The sequence below is a fragment of the Chiloscyllium punctatum genome, chromosome 12 (assembly GCF_047496795.1).
Source record: "Chiloscyllium punctatum isolate Juve2018m chromosome 12, sChiPun1.3, whole genome shotgun sequence".
In the NCBI taxonomy this organism is placed as follows: domain Eukaryota; kingdom Metazoa; phylum Chordata; class Chondrichthyes; order Orectolobiformes; family Hemiscylliidae; genus Chiloscyllium; species Chiloscyllium punctatum.
In genome coordinates, this window is record NC_092750.1 from 30,403,834 (window position 1) to 30,431,685 (window position 27,852).

Genomic DNA, 27,852 nt, shown 5'->3' on the forward strand with positions numbered 1-27,852 from the left:
GGAAGTTATTATGGCAGTAATGTTGTTAACGGTTAATGTAGTAAATGTCCAGATTACAGAGGAGGAAGTGCTGGATGTCTTGAAACGGTTAAAAGTGGATAAATCCCCAGGACCTGATCAGGTGTACCCGAGAATTCTGTGGGAAGCTAGAGGAGTGATTGCTGGGCCTCTTGCTGAGATATTTGTATCATCGTGAGGTGCCGGAAGACTTGAGGTTGGCTAACGTGGTGCCACTGTTTAAGAAGAGCAGTAAAGACAAGCCAGGGAACTATACATCGGTAGGCCTAACCTCGGTGGTGGGCAAGTTGTTGGAGGGAATCCTGAAGAACAGGATGTACATGTATTTGGAAAGGCAAGGACTGATTCGGGATCGTCAACATGGCTTTGTGCGTGGAAAGTCATGTCTCACAAACTTGATTGAGTTTTTTGAAGAAGTAACAAAGAAGATTGATGAGGGCAGAGCAGTAGATGTGATCTATATGGACTTCAGTAAGGCGTTCGACAAGGTTCCCCACGGGAGACTGATTCGCAAGGTTAGATCTCATGGAATACAGGGAGAACTAGCCATTTGGATACAGAATTGGCTCAAAGGTAGAAGACCTCAAAGGTGGTGGTGGAGGGTTGTTTTTCAGACTGGAGGCCTGTGACCAGTGGAGTGCCACAAGGATTAGTGCTGGGCTCTCTACTTTTTGTCATTTACATAAATGATTTGGATGCGAGCATAAGAGGTACAGTTAGTAAGTTTGCAGATGACACCAAAACTGGAGGTGTAGTGGACAGCAAAGAGGGTTACCTCAGATTACAACACGATCTTGGGCTGAGAAATGGCAGATAGGTTTTAATTCAGATAAATGTGAGGTGCTGCATTTTGGGAAAGCAAATCTTATACACTTAATAGTAAGTTCTAGGGAGTGTTGCTGAACAAAGAGACCTTGGAGTGCAGGTTCATAGCTCTGTGAAAGTGGAGTCGCAGGTAGATAGGATAGTGAAGAAGGCATTTGGTATGCCTTCCTTTATTGGTCAGAGTATTGAGTACAGGAGTCGGGAGGTCATGTTGCTGCTGTACAGGACATTGGTTAGGCCACTATTGAAATATTGCGTGCAATTCTGGTCTCCTTCCTATTGGAAAGATGTTGTGAAACTTGAAAGGGTTCAGAAAAGAATTACAAGGATGTTGGCAGGGTTGGAGGATTTGAGCTACAGGGAGAGGCTGAACAGGCTGGGGCTGTTTTCCCTGGAGCATCGGAGGCTGAGGGGACCTTATAGAGTTTACAAAATTATGAGGGGCATGGATAGGGTAAATAGACAAAGTCTTTTTCCTGGCGTCGGGGAGTCCAGAACTAGAGGGCATAGGTTTAGGGTGAGAGGGGAAATATATAAAAGAGACCTAAGGGGCAACTTTTTCACGCAGAGGGTGGTACGTGTATGGAATGAGCTGCCAGAGGATGTGGTGGAGGCTGGTACAATTGCAACATTTAAGAGGCATTTGGATGGGTATATGAATAGGAAGGGTTTGGAGGGATATGGGCCAGGTGCTGGCAGGTGGGACTAGATTGGGTTGGGATATCTGGTCGGCATGGACGGGTTGGACCGAAGGGTCTGTTTCCATGCTGTACATCTCCATGACTCTATGACTCTATAACTTAGTATTGCAATATATGCCCGGGATCATGTTACATGACTCCAGTAACAGATAATGGTAGTGCATTGTGATAGGTTAGTTAAATCTCTGGGAGATGAGCTAATGCTGAAGATGATAATATTGTCATGTGCTGAAGGGAACCAGTGTGGCAGACGATGATTAGTTTACAAACACAAAGCAAGCCAGCATGATTGGCTATGCTAATATAATCTGATAAGCGGGGAACCAACAAATTGTATAAACTGGAGAAGAACAAAGAAATTATGGGCAGTCAGGGAAGACATGTTTCTGGGTGCCACAGCTTAGATTTTGCAAGATTAAAGTTTAATTTCGTGAAGGCTTTTCTGAGTTTCCTGTTAATGTTTTTATAGAACATTGAGTAATTCTTCCACAACATGGGTAGGTGGTGCGATGACAGAATGGAAGCCTCATTAAACTCCAGCAGAAAGACCTTAGTTGGTGCCCTTTCCCCACTGTGCATTGATGGCAGTTGCCCAAACTTTACTGTCCCCCTCAGCATGTAGTCCTGGACCTTGGAATGTGCCAGTCTGTAACCCTCAGCTGAGGATGAGCAACAAATCTCAGGCAGAATAAAGAGTTGATGGTCCTCCAGGTGCAGTCAATGTGCATCCTGGGAAGAAACCATAGAGCAGAGAGGCGTGCATCTTGGAGCTGTTCAGGACAAACCTCAACAAAAATCACTGAATCTCTCTTCCTTGCAGTTTCAACCTCCTACCTCCTCCACCTCTCCCTTTCGAAGGCACCATCCAGACAGTCAGAACAGACACGAAGGATTTCACAAGCAGTGCTCTTATCACCATCAACCAAGTGGTGCCTTGGTGCTTCTTGGCAAGTTCTAGTGATGAGGCATTCCGCTAAAGGACTTTGACAGTTTGTTCAATGGACAACCTGACAGGATCAACCCTCTCCTCTTTGCGCAAGGTCTCCAGGATGCTACATGCTGAGCACTTCCTGATAGACTTAACGTGAAAGGTGTTTTTCTTTGCAAATTTCTCCATGAAGGACAGCTGGTACGGAATTGTCCAACTACTTGGAGCAGGCCATAGCAACTACATCAGTACCATCCTTTGCAACACCATGGACGGGTAGAACCTCAGTATGAAGTGGCAAGGCAGTTCATGTTTGCGTATGTGTGGCTTAGCACAGTCACACACAAGGATGAGGGTGGCAATGGGTACATTTTTGTCCTCCCCATTATCATCAGCTTTGCACATGGTGTCCCTGAGGACCCGGTAAATCTCCAGATGAAGAGGAAGATGGCTTGGGTGACTGCAACGGTGCAGGCTCTGAAAATGGACTAGATCTGTACTATCTACAACAACAGAGAGCACCTCACACCTGATGACTAGGTTTTTACACTGCAATGGAGAGGGAGCAGAGCTCCTAAAACCTCGGTTTTTGATTCGCTTTTGCAATGTCCTCCCAAGTTTTTGCACATGTCTCAGCATCTCCACATCATATTCCCAGAACCTTCAGGTAATCTGTCCTGATGGTAAAGGGGATAAGGAATTGGTTGGCCCAGTCCCCAAAAACTAGCCTCGCTCTTGCCTCAATTTTAGAGTCATACAGCATGGAAACAGATCTTTTGTTCCAACTCGATCATGCCAACCATCAAACTTGACACATTTGCCTGCATTTGGCCCATATATCATCAAACCTTTCCTATTCATGTACTTATCCAAATGTCTTTTAAATATTGCCTTCACCACTTCCTGCTCATTCCACACATGAACCACTCTCTGCATAGAAAAGTTGCCCCTCACATCCTTCTTAAAACATTCTCTTCTCACCTTAAAAATATGCTCCCTAACTTTCAACTCTCTCACCCTACAGAAAAGATTCTCGCTATTCAGCTTAACAAGATCTCTATAAGATCACCCCATGCTCCAGTGAAAAAAGTCCCAGCCTATCAAAACTATTTTTACAACTTAAACCCTGCATTCCCGACTACATCCTGATATATCTTTTCTGAACTTACTCCAATTTAATAATATCTTCCCAAAGCCAGTTCAAACAGGTTGCAGATTCTCAGCAGATCTGAGCAGAAAACAGTGAAGTCATCCATGTACGAGGAGATTTTGACCTGCAGGCCTCCGCTGGCTGGAATACTTACACCTCTCAGCCTTGCATCTTCTTGATACACTTAGCAAAAGGCTCCATACAACACACAAACAAAGAGTGTGGGCTGCCCTGCCTGACTCCAGGTCTGATCAGGAAGCTTTCTAATTCCCACTCATTGACTGAGACTGTACTAACGATGTTGGTGTACATCATCTGGATCCAATTGTGGATTCCCTCCTCAAAGCCCATTTTGGAGAGTACATTCCACTTGGAGATGTGCGATATCCTGTCAAAGGCCTTCTCCTGGTCCAGGCTAATAAGGCAGGTGTCCTGCACACAGGTGATCATATCCCTGAGGAGCACAAGACTCTCAGAGGTCATCCCACCTGGTACAACACAAGTTTGGTTGGGCTGAATCACTGATCCCAGAACAAAACTGACCTGATTGGCGATGACCTTAGACAAGATTTTGTAATCCACATTTAACCTTGAAATTGGTTGCTAATTTCCTCCCTCTCCCCCTTCCGCTGAGGGTGATAATACCTTTCCACATGGATTTGCACAAGCTACCTACCAGAAGCAACTGTTGTACACAAGGCCTATCAAGTCTCAAGGATCTGAATACAACTCAAGCCACTTACTCAAGTAAGCTTAAGCCGTCATTTCAGGAGTTATTTTCTTTTCTATGGACAAGACAGCCTTAGCCAGCTCATCCAGTGATAACGGTTGACCAGCCTCTCCGGTGCGCTGTTGTCTAAGAACTGTACTGGGGCGGCATGGTGGCTCAATGGTTAGCACTGCTGCCTCACAGCGACAGGGACACGGGTTCAATTCCCGCCTCGGGCAACTGTCTGTGTGGAGTTTGCACATTGTCCCCATGTCTGCTTGGGTTTCCTCCGGGTGTTCCGGTTTTATCCCACAGTCCAAAGATGTGCAGGTAAGGTGAATTGGTCATGCTAAATTGCCCATAGTGTTAGGCGCATTAGTCGGGGGTAAATATAGGGGAATGGGTCTGGGTGGGTTGCTGTTTGGAGGGTCGTGCGGACTTGTTAGGCTGCAGGGCCTGTTTCCACACTGTAGGGAATCTAATCTAAAAAAACTTCTGTGATAGAGGACAGAAATGACTAGGAGGACACACTGTTTGTGGCCTTTGTGTCATACAGTCTGGCATAAAAGTATTTTCTGATCCTCAGGATGTCAGACTGAGATGATATTACTAAGACATCTTCTTCGTTCAGTCTGCTGAGCAAAGAGCTCTCCCCATTCGCCTACTGGAAGAATATATGCAAGCACGTCTCATCCTGCTCCATAGTGGAGTCCCTGAACCAGATGATTATCTTGGAGGCCTCCAAGGCAAACAGCAGAGCTTGCTGGCTCTCACATCCTGAAGGTCCTCAGTGACATCAACCTCATCGTTATCAGTTGGAACAGGTTCTGCATGCTTTTCTGGAGTTTGGACAGTTTTCCCCTTTTCTCTCTCTCTCCTTCCAAACACCATTCAGGATAAAGCATCTCTTGATGTTCCCCTTGACTGCTTCCCACCAGTCAGCTGGAGACTCAAAAAGGGACTTCACGGTTCTCCTCAATGTTCTCTGGGTCAACAGTTTCATGTTCAGCTTTCATGTTTCCTTGACAAGCCGCTATCGTCCTGTAGGCTGTCAGCCAGCAGGGGGCAGTGGTCAGAGAAAAAGAATGTTTGGTGTCGGATCTGACAGAGAACGCGCAGGACACAAACAGGAAATCTATCCTTAAGTGGTCATTTTTGATGACAACTGCCATGCGCCCTGACCTACTTCTGTGCTGATCACGAAGCTGGAGGGCAGTGGATGTTCCCATCAGTGTCCAAAGTACATGTTCCTGTGCTGTACGATTTTATGTTCTCTGTTGTTCTAGAGAAAGCTTTCTCACAGTAAACTACAGAATTTAATCTTGGTCCTCTTTTATCCCATATGTATATAGATTATTTGCTACTATACACTGGAACACAGCATTGAAATTTAGCAATAACAGAAAAGTAGGGAATTTATAAATGAGCTTGACATCAGGAAGACCCAAGACAGTAAAGAAAAATGAATAAATAAGTGTCACATTTAACTTCATGCAAATGCATGAGACAGAATGCGATAGTAAAATGAGCAAGCAATGATAAGATGAATCTGTTAGGAAGACAGAAAAAAATGTATATTAACATGGACATTGTAAAGGAAACATAGATCCCTAAAGTTTTCTAATGGTGAAACGAAATAAAGCAACAGTAAAAGGTCATTAGAATTTTGGTTTTAGACATTAGGTCATTGAATATAAGGCAAAGAAATAATGAATTTATGCAAAACATTGGCTAGGCAACCGTACTGTCTTCAGTTTTTAGAACCCATTATAGAAAGAACAATATAGGCATAGAAAGCACGCAACATAGATTTCAACAAATTATGAGATTCAGAAATTATAATTATAATTCAGGTTCAGAAATTATAATTTTGAAGGGACACTTGCTTGACACATTGGGACAATACAAGGTGGCAATTTAAAAGAGTTAATAACTGAAGTTAGGAGAAGTGTCTTTGACATGGGATGCTTGTTTACAGGCAGTAGATAATTCAAAGACTTTTCCTCAATTTTCCATTTAAAAAATTCTGAATATGAGGAAAATATAAGAACATGTGAAGAGACCAAAAGAGATTAGGTTTTGATTGGTCTGTTTCAAGATCAGCAGAAACCAATTATTCCCACATTATATAATTTTATCTGGCATAAACAATTCAGTGGACATTGGATCAGAGTTTTCCCAATAATATTATCTAGTCCCCTTCTAAACCAACAAGACTCAGAATTTTTAGTTCCAGCACTTAGAATGTGCTATGTATTACATATTTCAGATCACAATAATTTAATTGCATTGTACCTATAATAAATCTCCTCGGGAATTTATCAATATAACTGCCTGAATTCAACTGAAACACGACCAGCAGATTCAAAAGGAAAGCCAGTTTAACAGTTCAACATGCTCTATACTATGCATGAACATTATCTCAAAAGAACTACTGGGGTCACAGATGACCAGCAAAATAAAAAAAACCCTACTCCAGCTTCATGAAAGCTTCAGATGATTTCACTGAAAAACAGATGGTTTAGGGAAGCATGGCAATTAAATATTAATTACTGCAAATAGAAATGACGTCACTCACTGCATATATGTTGGTTTTGCTATACTGGAATTGGAAAATAGAGTGGTAAAAATTAGAAGCAGCTGTGTTTGTATTAATAGTAGAGAGGAAAAAATCTTTCTATATTTAACTATGTATGAATGTTGTCATTTGTGGCTAATAGTATTTTACTAAAAAATATTGCATATGAGTACTTAGATTTGCAATTTTTGTGTTGACATAAAAAAACCTGAGAAAGCTGTGTTTCTATTAGTTACGTTTATGTAAAACAGTTCCCCCACTCCCCACCATTCTGTATGAATTGTTGCCATAGCACAATGTTCTGTGATTATTTTCCATAATACAGTGGCAGCTGTTATTTCACAGCAGAAGCTACTTTCAACATATCAAAGTATTATACATTAAGTATGTAGTTCTGTATTAGTTTTATTAGGCTCTTTTCATAAATCACATTTTTACTTTTACAACAAAATGGTCACATTCAAGTATATTTAACAGAAGATTGATAACTGTAATTGTAGACACCAGCTTTGATTTTGGAATAATTTTATACCAACACCTTACATTATCAACTTTCTCCAGATTGCATGTCATCAACCAACAATCTGTGATTTTCTCACAATAAAACATGCTAAGCTGCTATTACTTGATAATCTCCATGTCCTGATAAAGAGCAATTAAAATATAATCCCTTTTAGTTTTTCATGTGTCACAATTCTAAATAACAGCCATCACTACTTACTGTTCATGGCTACAAAATACAAACTTTATAAGGATTTCTATTACTGAACTTCAAGTAAATTCCCACATCTATTCCTTTCCTTATGTACTGAGAGAAGTAGGTTTTCAAATACTTATTTTTTTCTTTAGCAACTCTCAACAAAGCACAGTTATATCCCCAATTTCAATAGAACTCCCAGATCTTGTTCCTCCCTCAAAGGTTTGCTATTTTGAAATTGAGACTGCACATTTTCTACTTCAATTTATTCTTTCCCAGGACCAAATTTGTGTAAATTAACTCCTGCAATATTTCCTTCCTCCTACAATCTTCAAGCTTTTAAAGCCAAAGTTTGCCTTAAGTTAATTGTGCTTACTGATTTATCTCATCATCTTTCATTTTCTTCAAACTTGGTAATGTGCATATGAGTTTTGCCACTCCCCCACCCCCATTTGCATCCAAAATTCTATTTCCCCAGTATAATGTGGTACTCTATATCAAATGCTATCTTTGTAATCATGTAATTCCTACCGTATTTCATTTCCTTTCTGTCAATATCAATATTGGCCTGCAACAGCAGTCAGGAAGCAAGGTAACAAGAGGTCTTCCAAGTATAATAGAACGTGGGAGATACTGCTGTAATAGTTCAGGAGAAAATTACTTTAGGAATGAAATATTCCCACACTTTATGATGATTAATTCATAAAACAATAAACGGTTCCTGAACTAGAAGTTAAACTTAACTAATTTTGCCCGAATTGTAGATCTCTCAAAGAAGAATTGAATGGAAAATAGGAAAAAACGTTATTCAGAGTTTTCCTGAATCTAGACTAGGTGTGGTTTAGTGGGTAATACAATAAAAGGTAATGGTAGATTTCAAGGGCCAGTCTCTTCAACTGAAAGACCGGTAGAGTCTGCCAGAAATATCACTAGACATTGTTTGAAACATATGTCCATTTTTCTAGGAGTTTCTGGCCTGCTTGCAAAGCAAAGCCTCCTGGAAGCTAATAAGCAAATTATATCTTAATTATCAAGTTTGCAGGGAACAAAAGACGAGGAGTTAAGTCAGTAAGCATAATTAATTTAAGGCAAATTTTGGCTTTAAGAGCTTGAAGATTTTAGGAGGAAGGAAATGTTGCAGGAGTTGAGTTATGTAATATTTTGAACCTGGGAATAAATACAAGGCACATTGCACCCCACAGGGGTGAAAGGGGACCTCACAAAAATGGAAGCAAATCAGCCATTTACCCAAACAAGAAATCATGGGGTGGTTGAACAATTATGAAGGATAATAGAGAAAAGTTGTGATGGAGAGAGAATTTGGGCACCTGAATGAAAAAGCAAGCGCAAGAAAGCAAGAGTATACCAGTGGGTGAGCAAAAGCAAGAGTTTGCTAGAATCATAGAATCCATACAGTGCAGCAAGAGGCCATTCAGCCCATTGAGTCTGCATTGACTGTCTAAAGGGTGTGGTATCTGTACCCATAACCATGTCTTTACCACAGCTAATCCACGTAATCTACATATCCCCAGACACCATCATCTCTTTAGCCCACCTCTAACCTACCTACCGACAGATAAAGAGGGATGAAAGCGTGAGAAGAGAGACAGAGAGGAATAATTGCTATCTGACTTGGTAGTAGGCCTTCTAATAAAAATGGTACAGTATCTAATTAAGAATGATCATTTGATTTTGTCAGAGTCATAACTACTCTGAAAAGGAATCAGCTAATAGAAAGAGCTAGAAAACCTAAATCTTGAATTAATGCCATTTAAGAGGAAATAACTACATTTTACTAGATGTTTCCTGTCCAATAAATAACAAGTTATACTAAAAACTAAGGAATAATTCAAACAAGAAAAGAATTGTGCATACAACTTGGGGGTTAAAAAAAAGTGTCCTCCAAACATTTCCATAAGCAATCATAATTGTTTCTTGTGCAAGACATTACAAGTAGCAGATGAGTAAATTACACAATGCATTACTTTTCTACCACATAATAGTACTTGTTTGACTAAGTTCCTTTCCCTTTAACTAGACAGCATGTTAATTTAACATTCAGGAAGAGCAGGTCAGCCACTTAGTAATATTAAACAATTTGAGATGACCTAACCCTACCCATAGTACTGCAAGAATTTCCTTTCTGCTCAGGTCTGCAACCTGCTTAAATAGTAAAAACAGTTAACAATCAGGGAGGTCTCAGTCAATCATGAGAGTTTGCATGTCAGAAACATATTGCACAATTCTGGGTATGGATATGGCATTAAGGAGGGTCAAACAAGCAATTATAATTATGTAAAATTCTGAATTAATAAGGCCTTAGAGGAAAAGCCATTATCAGAAACAGGAAAAATTAAGTCTCTGTTCATGTTCACATACTACATGAATCTTTCCATTTCACTTAAAATCGCGTACATTCATTGCTATATAGCTCGCTGCATTCTCAAAGTTGGATTTGTGGTTGTACTGAAGCAGATTTGTGCCACAGAAATCCATTTTCTTAGGTAGAAAAAGGTAGCTTTATTACGCAAAATCATATCAGAAAGGAGGAAACCTTCCAGTCATAATAGCATATAATTAATAAAACATCAATAATACTCACCACATAAGTGGAATTACTCTCCACCACTCTTAAAGTTCACATGGTTGATAGTCCTAAAGGAACAAATTAGACACTGCATTACACAAAGGCTACTGCATGGTGAGTTATATACACATACATACATAATTGTCAATAAAAGCCAGGGCCCTTTACTCTCAATGGTGAAGAAATATTCCTTTCTTTAGTAAAGATACTTTGCATGGATCTAGACAAATGTAAAAACATTCACATCTTGACATTGAAATAAATTTTTTACACTTTAGGTGACTGACCAGGAGAAGCATTCTTGACCTTGGTTGGATTTGAGTACACAATTGAAAGGATCCAATGAAGGACTTTTGCCCAAGATCTAAAAATGTTCAGAAGCTTGAAAAGTTTATTAATTCAGATAAGCTAACAGTAATCTGTTTTGGATACATGTTCCTATCCTTCATCCATCACACCTTCACTTTTTTTTTCCCCCACATGTAATTGCTTTTTCCTCCCTCCACTCATTATCATCTTGCTATTATAACAATTTGGGTAATTGGGCCTTTAATTTCTAAAATCTTCAAAGCTGACTTGCTCTGTATTGTACATTTAGGTGGACGTTAAATTAATGTTCACCTCTATGATATTACAATTACTTAAATTTAGCATGCTACAAGCAAATATAATTTTCTTAAATGTTGAAGAGTATTTATGAATGACATTTTTCTATGCAGAGTAAATTGAAACATAAAATTACATGATTTGTATAAGTGTTGGAAAATTAAAATACTTATAAAAGTATGAAATAGATTTTCAAGTCTTAAATACACATGGTTAAATCTTGTACTTAAAAAGCTAACCCCTTCACCAAACCAATGTAATTCATAAGCAGAAACAGAAATTGCTTGAATAAAAACTCGGCAAGTTGCCAGCATCTCTGGAAAGAAAGTAGAGACAGCATTTGATGTCCAGTGACCCTTCTTCCGAACTATAGAACCATTCTGAAGAATGGTCACTGAATTTGAGCACTATCACAGACAAGATTAGAAATTCTGCACAACTATTAAAAGTCACATTTAAAATCAAGCTAAGTAACCTACTAATCATGCAAAGTAACCTATTAATAAAAAGTAGCGTGTTTAAATTTCATATTATCACAGAAAGATATGTTATACATACCGATTGATAAGTTTAACCCAATCATAACACTGCTTGACATGTACTATTTACTAACATTTAAAAAAGTGCACTAGTTTATATTTTTGAGTTAGTACAATTTAAGAGGATGCATGAATTTTAGACACCTGGATGTTAACATACTCAATACTACTTTGCCACACAACTAAAATTATTTACATAAGAGAAAGCATACTGAAATGAGAAAGGCCCCCTCAACAATTAGAGGTCATTAAGTGGATGAGTGAGAGAAGGAAAAACAATCATACTGTACTATACCACATCTTAAGAGTACAGAAAACCTAAGATTTAATGGAAATGTCCAAAATCATGAAAGGTTTCGATACAGTAACTAATGAGAAACTGTTTCCAGTATCAGAAAGATTCATTTACCAGAGGAGAAAGAGTTAAGATAACTGAAGAAACAAAGGATTCAAGAGAATGATGGAAGCAGATTTAGCAATAACTTTTAAAAGGGAATTGTATAAATACTAATTTGGAGGTCGATGGGAAAACCATTAAAAAATGGGACTATTTGGAAAGATCATTCAAAAACCCAGCATAACATAACTGGATAAATGACCTTTTTCTGCTGTGTCATTTTTTGAATTATGATTGCATGCATCTAGCCTCATGCATTTCTTTGTTATAATATCTGAAAGTCTGAAGAAATACATGTTAAAAATGTGGACACCAAATTCAAATTATTGATGGGAGCACCATTTCAACTACTTTCCCCTGAATTAAGCAAGCAAGTACATAGGTAGGTGCAAATCAAACCTCTCAAGATAAAGATTGTCAGAAGACTCTAATGGCAAGGAACCAAAAGTAAGTATCTCTGACCAAACAAATTTATAACAGTAGCTCACAATTCATAGCTTTAAAAGCAATCAAGAAAGCTGAACTAACTGATCAACAGAAACAAACAGCAGAGAACTATTCATAGTAAACATAGACGACGGTGAATAAGAGAGTAACAACTTCTGGTATTACCTTCCTCTTTAACAGTAAATCAGTTGGAGCAGAACTGTTAATTTACTTTGGTGTCACTTAGATGCATAGGTATTAAAGGGAGTTTAATTTGCTCTTGTCAAATATAAAGCTCCTCCACACTTTTTTTGAGCCCTGTGTATCTGCAAAAGTTTCAAAAGATTCAGTACGTCAATATTCCTTCCTCCATTTAAACATAGCTCAGTAATCTATTCAAAATTAAATAACCTGTTTCAATTAGGGAAACTCCATTAAAAGAATTCCCAAAATTTAATTAATCTTGCTGATAATAAATTTAAATACATTGAATTTATTTTGAAAATTGACAACTCAAAAAGCCTTTCCTCATTTTTAGTCAGCTTCACCCCCACTAAAGGCCCACAATTCAAAATGAATTACTATGTTAAGGCAGGGAGACCAAAGGACTCACTGGTGGATTTTTTTTTTCCCCCAGAAGATGGTAAAATTTAGTCAGTCACTCATTCATAATTCTAGGATGGACAGAACACCAAGCAGATTTCTCCAACTGATTGCCCAAGTTTCAAGTTTTATACACACTTAATTCTTGTCAATTACTTTATGGTGGCATTTTATTTAAAACAAAATAGTTTGAACAGTTTCAATTTCATTGATCTCTTCAATATGCTTTCCTTGTTGGAAAAGCAATCACGGTCATGGCAAACCATGGCACCCATACCCCTACATCTACCCCTTACCTAAAATTAGGGGCAATTTAGCATGGCCAATTCACCTGACCTGCACATCTTTGGACTGTGGGAGGAAACCGGAGCACCCGGAGGAAACCTACGCAGACATGGGGAGAACGTGCAAACTCCACACAGTCAGTCGCCTGAGGCAGGAATTGAACCTGGGTCTCTGGCGCTGTGAGGCAGCAGTGCTAACCACTGTGCCACCGTGCCGCCCACTACACAAGTTTCACAATTTCACAAATTTAACAAGTTTTTTTTAAGGCAGTAACATCAGGAAAAAAAATCCTCTTTAAAATGAAACAGAAAAGGTTTTCATTTAAATGTTGGTTAAACTAATATTTGGTAGGTGCAGTCCATGGTGTTTGGGAACATATTTAACTTCTGAATCAAGCAACACATATACTATGCAGTGCCATACTTGACAGATGTGTGACTATTATGGTTCTGTGAACCCAACTCTAGAGATGTATTCAAATATTGCTGGTTCAAATGTGTTCCAATTATTTAATGGCATGCATTATTTAATATATTGGGAAAGCACTGGCTGTTACCTATTGCAATACTAATGGTTCAAATACCTGGATCACACACCTGTTAACTGAATTGGGCAAATTCTGAAATAAAAACAAAAAACTAAATCATCCCAATTTATATTAGGAAAACATCTTGAAATATTCAATGTAGCACTTCACCTTTCTGTTCTCAGTGCATTGATTCAATACAATATTAGTTCAAATACACTCAAACGAAACCCAACTTATGGCATACTTACCAATGCATCCTATAGAATTTGTCAAATACAAGAGTATTTTTCCTCCATAAGGCTTGCTTCCATTTTTAAGAATGTGAATTGCAATTATGCTTGTGCTACTAATATTCATTTCAGCCCAACTTGCTTGTGTTAATAGTAATGTATAAATCAAATTGAAAAAGAAATTAGAAAAACCTGTGGTTTTTCTTCAGGATCCAGTGAGGTGGTCTAGTGCTCAAAGCTATTCCTGCTTTTTAACCATGCTGAAGTACTTAGGACGCTTATAAAGACCTTAATTCATACAAAGTTTTGAAATGGGTCAGTCAGTAATTAGCACACATGGCTCTGGCCAAAAAAATAAACTCTCCATTTACTTGTACAGATTGACAGTAAAAGAGCTTGCATCTGTTTAGTGAATAATTATGCCACACCTTTGTAGCCCCGATTCAGAATGGGTTATATTCAATGTGCTTCAAATGACTCAGAAATGTAAAAGCAACTCTGGTTATTATCCAAATGTTACACACTAAAATATAACCTAAAAGGGTCAGTTCTACAATTCAAACTTTTAAAATGCAAGAATACAAAACAAAATCCCAAAGCATCATTTTTAGACTGAATATAGCATCCAACTTCCAATCATATAAATTTTGCTCAGCCATCATTTAGATTTACAGCTATACTGTCAATATAGGTCTTGTGGTTGAAACAATTCACAACACCCAATTAGTTTGTTGGCAAATTTTACAAACATAAATCGTTCAACAAGTTGACTCTAATTACAAAATATAATGTCAAAAAACAGATTTTGAAATTTATGTTAAAATGCTCTGAAAAGGCCTTTAATTCATCTATTTTTAATCAACTTCAGAATATGCTTGAAACACTTCCATTAATTTAAATATAGATGCCTTTTGAGTTATCACAATAACAGGATGAAATAAAAATGAACCAAAATGCTTTTGCAGGCTTTGCAACTAATAAATCAAGAACTCAAAAAGCTATTGCATTTTCCTTTTGCTTTCAATTTTGCTAAGCTAGTAAAAAGTCTATAATAACCTTTCATGTACAGTATTGATCATCTGATCCACCCTATACCCATCCAGGCATTTACATGGCAGATTTTCGGTTACCCATTGATAATAACTGGACAAGTTCAAAAATTAAAGATGGCAGCGGATAGCTAACAATCATGCAATGATGCTCATCTTGGGTCATTGGCTTTAAGACAGTAAGCAAGAAAAGGGAGATGAGCTTCATTCTCAAATATTAGTAGGAATATGCAAATTATCTTATTTATCTTATGAGAAGAAGAGATTTGAGGTCAGAGATAACCAAGGTTAGTTTATAACTGAGAAGGGTTTCCAGCTAATACATAAATTTCTTTAAATTTTGTACTCAATACATTATTTGTACAATAAAATTAATTCTAAGTGATTGCCATTTCCTAGGACAAAGGCTATGGCGACAAGTAGCACACTAATAATTAGTTCTAGCATCAGAACTGAAATAAAGGTTAAAAATTCATATTAAATTGCAATCATACAAAGCAGTTGAAATAATACAATTTTAATGAATTGAGTGTTAGGGTTCATTTTTGCTTCATTCTTTCAACTCAGACTTTCAAGCTACTTGGGTCATCATATTTGGGAATAAAGGGCAGATTTCAAAGAAATTGAGTTACATAACTATTCTAGCACAAAGGAAGCAACTTGGCCCATCAAGTCCATCTGGCTCTGTACAACAGAAATTAAGCAAGTCCAACTTTCCCGCCCTGTCACCATAGATGCTCCCTTCAATTTTTTTTTAAATCTTCACGCGTTAACTCAAATCCCTTTCAAAAGTCACAATTGAACTTACCTCCATCATTCCCTCAGGCACTGTATTCCAGATCCTAACAACTAGTTCATTTGCCAATCAATTGTCTCTGGTTCACAATCACTCTGCCAGTGAGAAAGTTTCTCTTCATCTAGCCTGTTTGGACCCCTCTAAGGTCCTCTCATCTCTCAGCTTCTCCAATCTATCTGGAAGCAGTCTTGTAAACCTTTCCTACACAATCACTAATACCTTCAAATCCTTCCTCAAGTGCAATGCCCAGAACTGAATGCCCAGTTGAGACTGAACCAGTATTTTATGATGAACCATTTTGCGTTTATGCTCTAAACTGCTTTTTATAAAGCCCACGAATCCTCTTAAAACAACTTTTGACCTGCCTTTTTGCTCGTATAGCCCCAGCTGTGTTTCTGTATCCACTTTAAATTGTATCCTTTCGTTTATATTTAGTTCGCATCACCTTCTTCCCACCAAAATATGTCACTTCACATAGCTCAACATTAAATTCCATCTGCCACCTGTCTGCTGTCTGCACCTGCCTATGTTCTCTTGAAGTCTATTACAATTCATCTCACTGTTCACTTCCTCGTGACTCATGCTTGAGGTCACCCAGATCTCTCTGTACCATGGAATTCTGTCATCATTCTCCATTTATACATTTTTCTTTTCGATTCTTCCTAGCAAAGTCAGTACCTCACATTTTCCAACATCTTTTGAGGAAGTAACAAAGAGGATTGATGAGGGCAGAGCGGTAGATGTGATCTATATGGACAGGTTCCCCATGGGAGACTGATTAGCAAGGTTAGATCTCATGGAATACAGGGAGAACTAGCCATTTGGATAGAGAACTGGCTCAAAGGTAGAAGACAGAGGGTGGTGGTGGAGGGTTGTTTTTCAGACTGGAGGCCTGTGATCAGTGGAGTGCCACAGGGATCGGTGCTGGGTCCTCTACTTTTTGTCATTTACATAAATGATTTGGATGAGAGCATAAGAGGTACAGTTAGTAAGTTTGCAGATGACACCAAAATTGGAGGTGTAGTTGGCAGCGAAGAGGGTTACCTCAGGTTACAACAGGATCTGGAAACGACTGAAAAATGGCAGATGGAATTTAATTCAAATAAATGCGAGGTGCTGCATTTTGGGAAAGCAAATCTTAGCAGGACTTATACACTTAATGGTAAGGTCCTAGGGAATGTTGCTGAACAAAGAGACCTTGGAGTGAAGTTCATAGCTCTGTGAAAGTGGAGTCACAGGTACATAGGATAGTGAAGGTGGTGTTTGGTATGCTTTCCTTTATTGGTCAGAGTATTGAGTACAGGAGTTGGGAGGTCATTTTGCGGCAGTACAGGACATTGGTTAGGCCACTGTTGGAATATTGCATGCAGTTCTGGTCTCCTTCCTATCAGAAAGATATTGTGGAACTTGAAAGTGTTCAGAAAAGATTTACAAGGATGTTGCTAGGGTTGGAGGATTTGACCTATAGGGAGAGGCTGAACAGGCTGGGGCTGTTTTTCCTGGAGCGTCGAGGATGAGGGGTTACCTTATAGAGGTTTACAAAGTTATGAGGGGCATAGGTAGGGTAATTAGGCAAAGTCTTTTCCCTGGAGTCGGGGAGTCCAGAACTAGAGGGCATAGGTTTAGGGTGAGAAGGGAAAGATATAAAAGAGACCTAAGGGGCAAATTTTTCACGCAGAGGGTGGTACGTGTATGGAATGAGCTGCCAGAGGAAGTGGTGGAGGCTGATACAAATGCAACATTTAAGAGGCATTTGGATGGGTATATGAATAGGAAGGGTAGGACGAGATTGGGTTGGGATATCTAGTCGGCATGGATGGGTTGGACCGAAGGGTCTGTTTCCATGCTGTACATCTCTATGACTCTATAACACAATATTCTTACCTGCCAAACGTCTGCCTGCTTACCTAACCTACAGACTTTGTGGACTGTATAATCCTAACAATTTTCATTCATAGCCATCTTTTTATCAGCAAATTTGCCTACACTCTGCTTCTTCAACAAAGTCATTAACACGTTACACCTTATCAAGCACGTTATGGAAATCCAGACACTACATACTCCTTATCCACCCAGTCACTTCATGAAAAATAAGTTACGCTCAAGAAATTTGTCTTTTTTGGTCTTAACTAACCCATCCTTGCCCTGTGATTTGTTTGTTTCCCATCTAAATTTCTCATTTTATCTTGTCAAGTTTAAGTTGTTGACTTATTCCCTTATTGTTGCTAGAAGCCCTCTGATAACTCAGCTAATCTCACATTCCTTATATTCAAGATTACTGTGAATGGCATATTATTTGATCCTGAAGGGCAGGGGAGAATAATAAGGTCAAGTTTGATTTTGTCTACATATTGCATGCAAACGTCCAATAGGAATCATTAATAACTATCGGGAGCAAAGATTTATGGACTTCTTTTACAACCTTTCCTGGCCAAGTTTAATACTATTCTGCGTGCTACAGAGCCATTGAGGAGGCCAAAACGCTTGTAAACACAATACTCTAGATTTCCAAAATTGTCAAAAAGAAGATAAGGTTTCAGGGTGGAGACAGTATGTTTGCCAACTTGAATACTTGTTGTAAAGCTTGTTGACATGTTTTACCACATTAGAGTCACTACATAATTGGTGTAGCAATTCTTCACAAATGCTTTAAAGGTCAATGTCCAATGGGGTTACTTAGTACTATGTTTATATTGACAGCACTATTGATGTGAAATTACTTTGGAAGCAAGAATTAACAAGGATCTTCTGAAAGTTTTTCAGGGAAACCACAATCTGCTCTACAAGAAATATTATAAGGAAAAGAATTGCTTTTGTGTCTGATCAGGCATCTACCATATAAGATACTACATTATAACTACACAATCATAACTGAAATGCAACTTGTAGGAAGTTCCTAATATCGTTGTCCTTAACACTTGCTGAAGAGGCTGATTAGAAGAATAAGTTAAATTTTAAAAACTATCCTAAAAATAACTTTCTGGAACACCGTATTTGGCACAGTGAGGTTCAACATATAATTCTAATTACAGTATGTTCTACAGCAACTCTCTGGAATGTGGACTTTGCCACATCATTTACAATTAATGATGAATTAAAGACCATGGATGGTACAGTGTATGACTTACATTACAGGCCAAATGGCAATAAAAAGTAGAGATCAGATGCCATATCTTGGATTGTATCATATCATAGAATGGAATCTTATAAACCCAACTTAACTCAACATGCGTGTCCTTGGCAGAGTGGGAGGGGGAACTGAAATGTTCGGCCACAGGGCGGTGGGGGTTGCTACACCTGTGCCCACAACTCCCCCCTCACCTCTGTCCAAGGCGCCCAAAGAGCCTTCCACATCCATCAGCGTTTCACCTGCATTTCCACACGTCATTTATTGTATCTGTTGTCCCCAATGCAGTCTCCTCTACATTGAGGTGACTGGCTGCCTTCTCACAAAGCGCTTCAGAGAACGCCTTCAGGACACCCGCATCAACCAAGCCAACCGCCCCGTGCCTGAACATTTCAACTCATCCTCCCACTGTGACGAAGACATGCAGGTCCTGGGCTTCCTCCGCTGCCACTCTTTTACCACCCGACCCCTGGAGGAAGAACGTCTCATCTTCTGCCTCAGAACACTACAACCCCATGGCATCAATGTGGACTTCACCAGTTTCCTCATTTCCTCTCCCCCCACCGTACCCCAATTCCAACCTTCCAGCTCAGCACTGTCCTCATGACCTGTCCCACATGTCAAACTTCCTTCCCACCTATCCGCTCCACTCTCTTCTCTGACCTATCACCTTCACCCCCATCTCCATCTATCTATTGCACTCTCAGCTACCTTCTCCCCAGCCCCAACCCCCTCCCACTTATCTCTTCAACACCAGAAGCTAGCAGCCTCATTCGTGATGAAGGGCTTTTGCCCGAAATGTTGATTTTTCCTGCTTCTTAGATGCTGCCTGATCTGCTGTGCTATTCCAGCACCACGCTAATCTTGACTATAGCATATGGGACGCAACCCACATGATCTAATTCCATTTCCTCTCCATGTAGCAAGCTAGTATGTAATGCAAGGCAGTACATTCATAGTGGAGACAGAGTGCCATTCTTGAAAGAGCTAAGCTTCATGATGATAGGGTCATATAAGTGCAAAAACTCCACATTGCTGCAACTTTGGGCCAGGGTGAGACAGCATTGTATTGAACTTAACAACTGAGTGTTACACCATATTGGTTTGTTGTCTGGACAGTGATGCATTCAAGGATTAGCCGAACTGGTGGCTAATAGCAGTAGACTGCTGCATGTGGTAAACCTATTTCCACTCTTGTCCATAGGGTGGGGAAATCAGCAATCCTGGTAAAATAAGTGGACATATCTTTTTGCACTGAAGGGCAAGGATAATGACGGGCCACTCACATAAACGATGGTTCATTTTTTTGAACATTAACCAAAAACAATATACTGCTTTCAAACAAGCACTTCACCTTCACCAAATGAATGAATCAAAGGAAAATGCTGCAAAATTTATCCCTTACCTACAAAAGGTAGTCAAGCAGACCTTCAAAGTATTTAATTTACGTCAGCAATTCAAACCTCTCCACAGATGTCTCTTCACCTGATTTTAAAGGTATATAGTCCATAATGTTCCACTGACCTTTTGAAATGCAAAGTAAACCACTTGAACAGCTGGACCTTTTGGGTACATTTCAGTTCCAAAATAAGTATGTGGAGCAACATATGAGCTTAAAATTAATTCACATTTTATTCGCCAACTAATTAAATATATCAATTTATAGGTTTTAGGATAGAGCATGTAAAACAATTTACTTATGCTTTGTGCATGTTTATTGAAAGGATATTTTACATTTTAACAATGAGAATTTGTATAGTTTAAAATACTGTCATCCTCAAAAGGATTTTGAAATATTTGCTCATCCTTCTAACTCATTTACTTGGATTCCTATTTCATACTGAACATTATTCCCAAGAAACTTGATAATGTCCAAGGAATCCACTCAAATGACATGTTCTTTCACAGTCCTAAATTCCCATCTGTACCAGAAGCACAAGGTGTCAAAAATGTTTAAACTCAATGTTTACTTAAATAAGCAAATCATTGTGAGAAATTACATGTATAAACTAACAACATTAGGCAAAGATAGTGTGTGCCTGCTGATCTCGGTAGCATGCTCAACACTTTTGCAATTAGAAATTGCATATTACACCTATAAAATTCCATATATTTCAGAGGCATAATAAAAAAGGATTGACAGTGAAACAAAGCAGATAATAGGAACAGTAAAGAAAGGTTTTGGCAAAAGGTTGGAATTTAATGAAGAACAAACACTTAACAGCACTTTCACATCCTTCTGCAGTCAAAAGCACTTTACAGCTGATTCAGTACTTTTGAAATTTAGTTGCTGGTGCAATGTGGATGAATGTGAACCGCTGAATTGAACAACTAAATAAACTGTTTTAGTGATGATGGTTAAGGCATAAATGTTAACCAGGATTTGAAAACACTTCCCGGGTCCTTCAACAAATCATACCATGTTAATTATATCATATTTTGCATCCATTAGAGAATGCAGATGAGGCTTCAACTTAATGTCTTACCCAAAAGATGGTAGCCTCAACAAGAATGAACTGAACTACCAGCTTAAGTGGGAGAGAAAGTCAGAAAACATTAGGATGAAATTTCCAGCACATCAGGCCTGTGAATCTGAAATTACAAAAAGGATAAATATTACTTTTATCATGAGTGGACATCTCGAAGTGCTTTACAGATAATGATGTACTCATTGAAGAGTAATCACCAAGTGCAACCATCAAAGGGCAGCACGATGGCTCAGTGGTTAGCACTGCTGCCACACAGGGTTGGAACCCAGGGTCAATTCCAGCCTTGGGTAACTATCTTTGGAGTTTGCATGTTGTCCCCATGCCTGCATGGATTTCCTTCTACGGTCCAAAGATGTGCAGGTTAGGTGGATTGGCCATGCTAAATGTGAGTTTAAGGAGATGGAGTGGGGTGCTGGATTTGGATGGGATGCTCTTTGGAGGATCAGTGTAGACTCAATGGGCTAAATGGCCTCTTTTTGCACTGCGAGGATTCTATCATTCTATGATGATGCAGAAAACATGACAGCCAGTATGTGCACAGCAAACTTCTATAATCAGCAATGTGATGATGATCAGAAAAAAATGTTCTTGTGATGCTGACTGGAGATAAATCTTGATCATGCCACCAAAGACAACACTGTTGCTTTTGTCTAAGCTGTATAGATCTTTTACTGTTACCCATCAGTAACATGGAATTTTTGTATTCAAGTCTTGGAGTGGTAGTTGAGAACTTTGTGACTCAAAGGCAAGAGTTTAACCAATTAAACTAAGGATGTCACAGAGTCACACATGAGAAGCCAGAGTCATCCACGAGCAGGTGGAGTTAAACAGAGTTTGAGCAAGTTAGAGAAAATCCATTTGTAAGAATTTAAAATTTGAAACAACTGAACACCAGGAACCAATGTGGATGGGCAAACTATAAGAAATTGGAACAGCAGTAGGATGCTCGACCCGTCAAGTATACTCCAGCTTCATTAGGGTCACGGCTACTCCTACATTCCATTTACCTACCCTTTTCCCACAACCCTTGATTTCCCTACTGATCATGAATGTATCAATCACTGGTAATAGTATGAATGAATGTATAAGGTCCTTAAAATTGGTGTTAAAGGGAAGGTTAGGGAAAGAGATTTAAGTAAACAGTTCATAATGAAGCAAAGAAGCCTGGATTACCTTTGCAACATATCAATGATGACATACAATCTATAAAAAGCATTAAATTTGCTTGCTAAAGGCACAATAGTTTCAAATTAACTCCCAAAAAATTTAATTTCTCCTCCTCACTGGCATTTTAACTACATGGGGATAGCATTACTACTTTTGGGCATAATCAGCAATTCAGGCACTAACAGCGATTTTCTTTTATCTTCAAGTTTCCACTCAGAAAAGTTGCAACAAAATTTGTATGAACCAGTAAAACCAGCAGAATTTCAAAATATATGTTTGTAAACTTTCAAAGGTATCCTTGATATAGTTCAGTATGGTTACTCAATGCAATTTAGTTAATAAAACAGAAAATAAGTTTATCAAAAAATTTACTATTAAACACAGGATCTCATCCACTACCTGTGGATGCCCTGATTTTACATAATTGAAGAATCACTTAAAAAAAAATCATAGAACCATGTACTGGTAATATTGGTATACAGTGGTCAGTTTCTCAGTAACTTAAGAAATTGAAGGCTTTTAAAGCATGTATATTAACATCTTTATGCACAAGAGAACCAACTTGATTTTAAGAGCCTCCTTGAAGGGGAAACCAGCACATTTAGCAAAAACATAATCACTTTTGCAAACTTATCTGACAGAAGTGCCAACTTATCTGTGATGATTTCCATTGAGATCAATAAATTTTAGAAAAACACGAACTTCCAATTAATAGCTGAAAAAATAACATTCAAAATTTAATGTAACAAAACATTCATCACTATTTTTACAGGTAACCTACAACTTAAACCAAACAACAGAATACTAACATATTCTTAGCACAAAGAAAAAAAAACTTTATGCACACTTTATGTTGACAATAAACTTTTATAGAATCGATCCAAAGGGATTCATAGCTTCTGGGACAGCATCTAGCTCTTTTCTCAATCTTGTAACTGGCAATCACAGGGGTGTCTTTCACAAACTCTCCTTCTGGTTTACACCAGTTGAGTCCATCAACCTAGTTTCAACTTTTCAATCAGAGCACAAGTTTTTACCCACATTCCTAAGTTATACACCAGAGACTTTCTAATCTTAGCTCCTCTGTCCTCTCCCTTCAAATCCAGGCAGACATTAAAACAACACCTATGAAATTCAGTGTTATTCAAAGAAAGCATGTTACCTGATATTTATTATAAATTCTTCTGCATCCTTGCTCATGAATCATGCAATCTTTTTTTTTAAATTCACTTGTGAGACACTCTGTTGCTGGAGGGCCAGTAAATATTGCTCATCCCTCATTGCCCTTGAGAAAGTGGTGGTCAGCTGCCTTCTTGAACCACTGCAATCTATGTACCGCAGGTAGACCCACAGTACTATTGGAATAGAATTCCAGGTTTTTAACCCAGCCACATTGAAGGAACGATGACATATTTTCAAGTCAGGATGGTGAGTGGCTTAGAGGAGAAATTGCAAATGGTGGTGTGCCTATATATCTATTGCCCTTATCCTTCAAGGTGGAAACAGTCGAGGCTTGGAAGGTGCTACAAAGGAACTTTGTTGAATTACTGTGGTGCATCTTGCAGATAGTACATTCGGAGCATTAGTGGTGGAGGGAGAGGATGCTTGTGGATGAGATGCCAATCAAGCAGGCGGCTTTGTCCTGGATGATGTCAAGCTTCTCAAGTGCTGTTGGATCTGCACCCATCCAGGTAAGTGGAGAGGATTCCATCACACTCTTGTTTTGACTTTGTAGATGGTGGATAAGCTTTGGAGAATCAGGAGGTTAGTCGTTCATTGCAGAAGTCTGAGCCTCTGACCTGCTCTTGCAGTCACTGTATTTACATGGCAAGTCCAATTCAGTTTCTAGTCAATGGTAACTCTCAGGACGTTGACAGTGGGGGATTCAGAGATGATTATACTCCATTGAATACCAAGGGCATGGTTAGATTGTCTCTTATTGGAAATGGTCATTGTCTGGCATTTGTATAGTGAGAATGTTACTTTTAGATAACAAACTACAAGAGAAATTGCAGAAGGAGCTCAACAGGTCTGGCAACATCTGTGAAGAGAAAACAGAGTTAACATTGGGTCCAGTGACCTTTCTTTAGAAATGATATATAACTGAAAATACTAATAGCATTCCTTAAGAGATCAACTCTCTCATTTTGGAACTAAAAGGATGTTTAAGGCAGAATTGTCTACAATCCAAGATTCTCAATACTTTTCTGGGATTTGGAAGATACCATCTTTAATACTAACACAAGCTGCCATTACTGTCTCAAGTATCAACTCCCTGCATCTTCTTCCAAGTAAAACAATCTAAACAATTGTTCTGAAGGAAGGTCACTGGATGTAAAACATTGACTCTGCTTTCTCTCCAAAGATGAAGGCAGACCTGCTGACTTTCTCTTGCAATTTCTGTTTTTAAAAAAAATATAAGCCTTCCTTTGATCTCCAACAATCAAACCACCTAGGCTTACTGACAAACATATATCATTAAAGGTCATGTGATCTACTTCATTTCACCCTAAATTCAAAACATCATGGTCTGATAAATTTTTAACCACAGCTAGTGTTTGAGGTCAGCTTCTAGCACTTATTTTTGATCTAGCTTTCAAATTATGTGGAAAATCAATTTGCATTATTACACAGGTTATTGCTGAAACCTGATGATCCATTGCACAGGTTTGGCCAAATTCGGGAGAACTATACTGAAAAGAGTACAACCTAGTGGACAGTTTTTTTCCATAATGTATAATCAAGGTGAAAAGTGGCACCATTTAGTTGCTGGAGCCTAAGGCAACTCATCTGATGTCGAACACATGCATAGGTCAGATGGCAAAACAATTTCAGACACATACATTTCAAATTTAAGAAATGCTATGTCAGTTTTCAGTACGGAAACACAGAGAAGGAAGCATAAAAAGTATCAAAATTGGAATACAATAAAACATCACTTGGATAACAGATTTTTTAAATCATTCACTTTCAAGATTGTACATTGTGGTTTAGATGTAAATGTTGTACTTAGGAGTTAAAAGTATTATGTGTTCAGTTCCACCTGTGTCAAGTACTAGAACAACCACAGAAAAAAATCCATCATACCAGTGAAAATGTGCCAAACATCGTTCATTCTCATTCTCTTCCCTCAAGCCCGGCACTGAGAGGCCTGCTAAAGAACAGAACTCAAATAAAAAAAATATGGAAAAGATGTAAAAATATTTTTAAAGCACTATATCAGAAAAAAAATTCTACAATGTAGTCATCTTATTCGTTGCCCTACCAGGGCTATCATTCAATGTTGACATGTTGGACAAACTGAAGTTGCACATCAGTCATCCAAAACCTAATGTTAACTTTTGCCGACTGCCATGAAACAGGTATTAAATATTTGCCGAGCCTACCACAATAATTCTTCAGGTGTCAAGTGAATTAGAAAGATTATAGAAATCTAATGTATAAAATAAATTTGCATTAAAAACAGTATACCGCTTATTTTCAAAGAGATCCTGCAAATAATAAATGCAATGCTATAAAAAGTTTGTGCATATTTATTGAGGACTTAACAGAGTAAAACTGTATCTTTCAATACAAATATCACATCAGAATTACTGCAGGCTAAAGCAACTCCAGATTTTGTTCTTTCAAGTCATCACTACAAGTTCACTAAGCCTTGTTGTTCTGTACGCACGGTGATACTGATGTTTAGTTGCCTTAAAGTTAATTTATTGACTAGTGTAATTATTTTGCAGCACAAGTACTAATAGCAGAGAAAACACAAAGAATCATGTAGGTAGGAGGCAAAAAACCAGACATTAATTTGTTCTGGACTTATTACTGCTGTTTTCATAGTCTCCAATGCCTCTTGAAACTGGTATTTCTTACATGTGTTTCCTGTTGGTATAGCTGTTAACAGTTAAAAGTATATTGAATGATGGAGTCATCTTTACAGTGTCAAAAACACAAAAGTTCCCGTCTGGTGGCAAGTAGTAGAGAATACAATCAAACTAGTTATTTTAAGCTGTTTTTTAGAAATGAACTAAGTGATGCAATGAATTTTGGTAAGCACTTCAAATTTTCCCACACAAAAAATGCACTCAGTATTTTAGCATCAATCCTGTGACACTAGTTACTAGCTTGAGACTCTAAGCACAAAAAAGCAGCAACTCTTACATCATCGTGAAAACTCATGGTCAGCATTCCTACTGCATGATTTGGGTCACTTTATCTCCCATTAATGTTCTTTAGCTCTGATCAGATATCTGCATTGTTACATTTTCTTTATATTATCTGTGACAGCATTCTTTCATAATATTTCTTAGATATTATATGAAAAAAGATATTAATCCCATTTACTTTCATCTATCTAGTTAATCCTGGCTAGTCCTTTAGCGATCTCAGGTTTAATTATTTTTTCCCTATTTCACTGTAGAGTGCACTAATCATTATGTTGGCTGAAATTTTCATCTTGAATATAAAAGCATTTAACATCAACATGCATTTACAGATCTAGGAATATAGTAAGCTATTCAATCACCTCAACCTTCTTCAAGGCTGACCTGTATTTCAATTCTACCTACTTATTTTTGTTCTTATACTTACCTAACTAAAATTAATTGACCTTAGTCTTGAAATTTTAAATTAGCCCAGTTCCTTGGTTCATTATCAGGAGTCAAGGGACAGAGGTCCAGAATACAGCCACCCCTTGTGAAAATGTGCTTCCGGTTGCACTTTTAAATGGCCTGGCTCAAATTATAAAGATACTTGTATGCCTCTTGTTCTAATTTTCCCATCAAAGGTAAAAACTTCTTGTATCCACCGACCTACTAAATATTTTTTATCATTTTGAACACCTCAATTTAATAACCCAACAAATCTCAATACTGAAGGGAATACAGCCATATTTGTGCAACCTGTATACATAATTTAAAATTTGAAGTCTGATTATCACAAATGAATCTGTTGTACTTCCTCAAGGTAAATATAAGCTTTCCAGGATGACAAAACAGCACATAGTTGTTCGATCAAACTGAAATATGACTTCTTCCTTTGGTATTCCAACCCATTTGAGACAAAAGCTAATGTTCAGTCGACATTTTTGATCTATTCATTGATTTCATTAATTTGTGCACAGAGACATCCAAATTTCTCTGTTCCAACACAGATCAGCTTACTGTTTAGAAATTTATGCTTTTCTTGGTTCAACAGTGGATGATTTCATAGTTCCCATAAGAATCATCAAGAGGCCATTTGGTCCATTGAGCATGCTCCACTATTAAATAGCTGATCTGATAATGGCCTTGGCTCGACTGTTCCGCCTGCCTCCATTACCCTCAATTCCTTAACAGACCAAAATCTGTCTTACTTATCCTTGAATAAATTCAATTCTGTAGCCTCCATTGTCCTTTGGGTGAGAAAATTCAAACAGCTAACA

At 38.3% G+C, this 27,852-nt stretch overlaps 1 protein-coding gene across 12 annotated transcripts in view; it reads right to left on the reverse strand.

Moving 5' to 3' along the window:
* Positions 1-27,852, reverse strand: part of ptpdc1a (protein tyrosine phosphatase domain containing 1a) — a 139,466-nt gene that overhangs the window by 95,906 nt on the left and 15,708 nt on the right. For 3 of the 12 annotated variants that reach the window (XM_072582252.1, XM_072582245.1, XM_072582248.1), the window contains exons 2-3: positions 23,599-24,477; positions 10,209-10,261 (exon numbers count right to left, since the gene is read on the reverse strand). Coding sequence is in view for 4 of the 12 variants with exons in the window: in XM_072582240.1 (XP_072438341.1) it covers positions 8,138-8,147 (10 nt within the window). In the remaining 8 variants the exon portion in view is untranslated. Of the gene's footprint in view, positions 1-8,137; positions 8,243-10,208; positions 10,262-12,347; positions 12,488-23,598; positions 24,478-27,852 lie in introns of all 12 variants that reach the window. The other 9 variants (XM_072582253.1, XM_072582244.1, XM_072582249.1 and 6 more) reach the window with 6 other exon arrangements.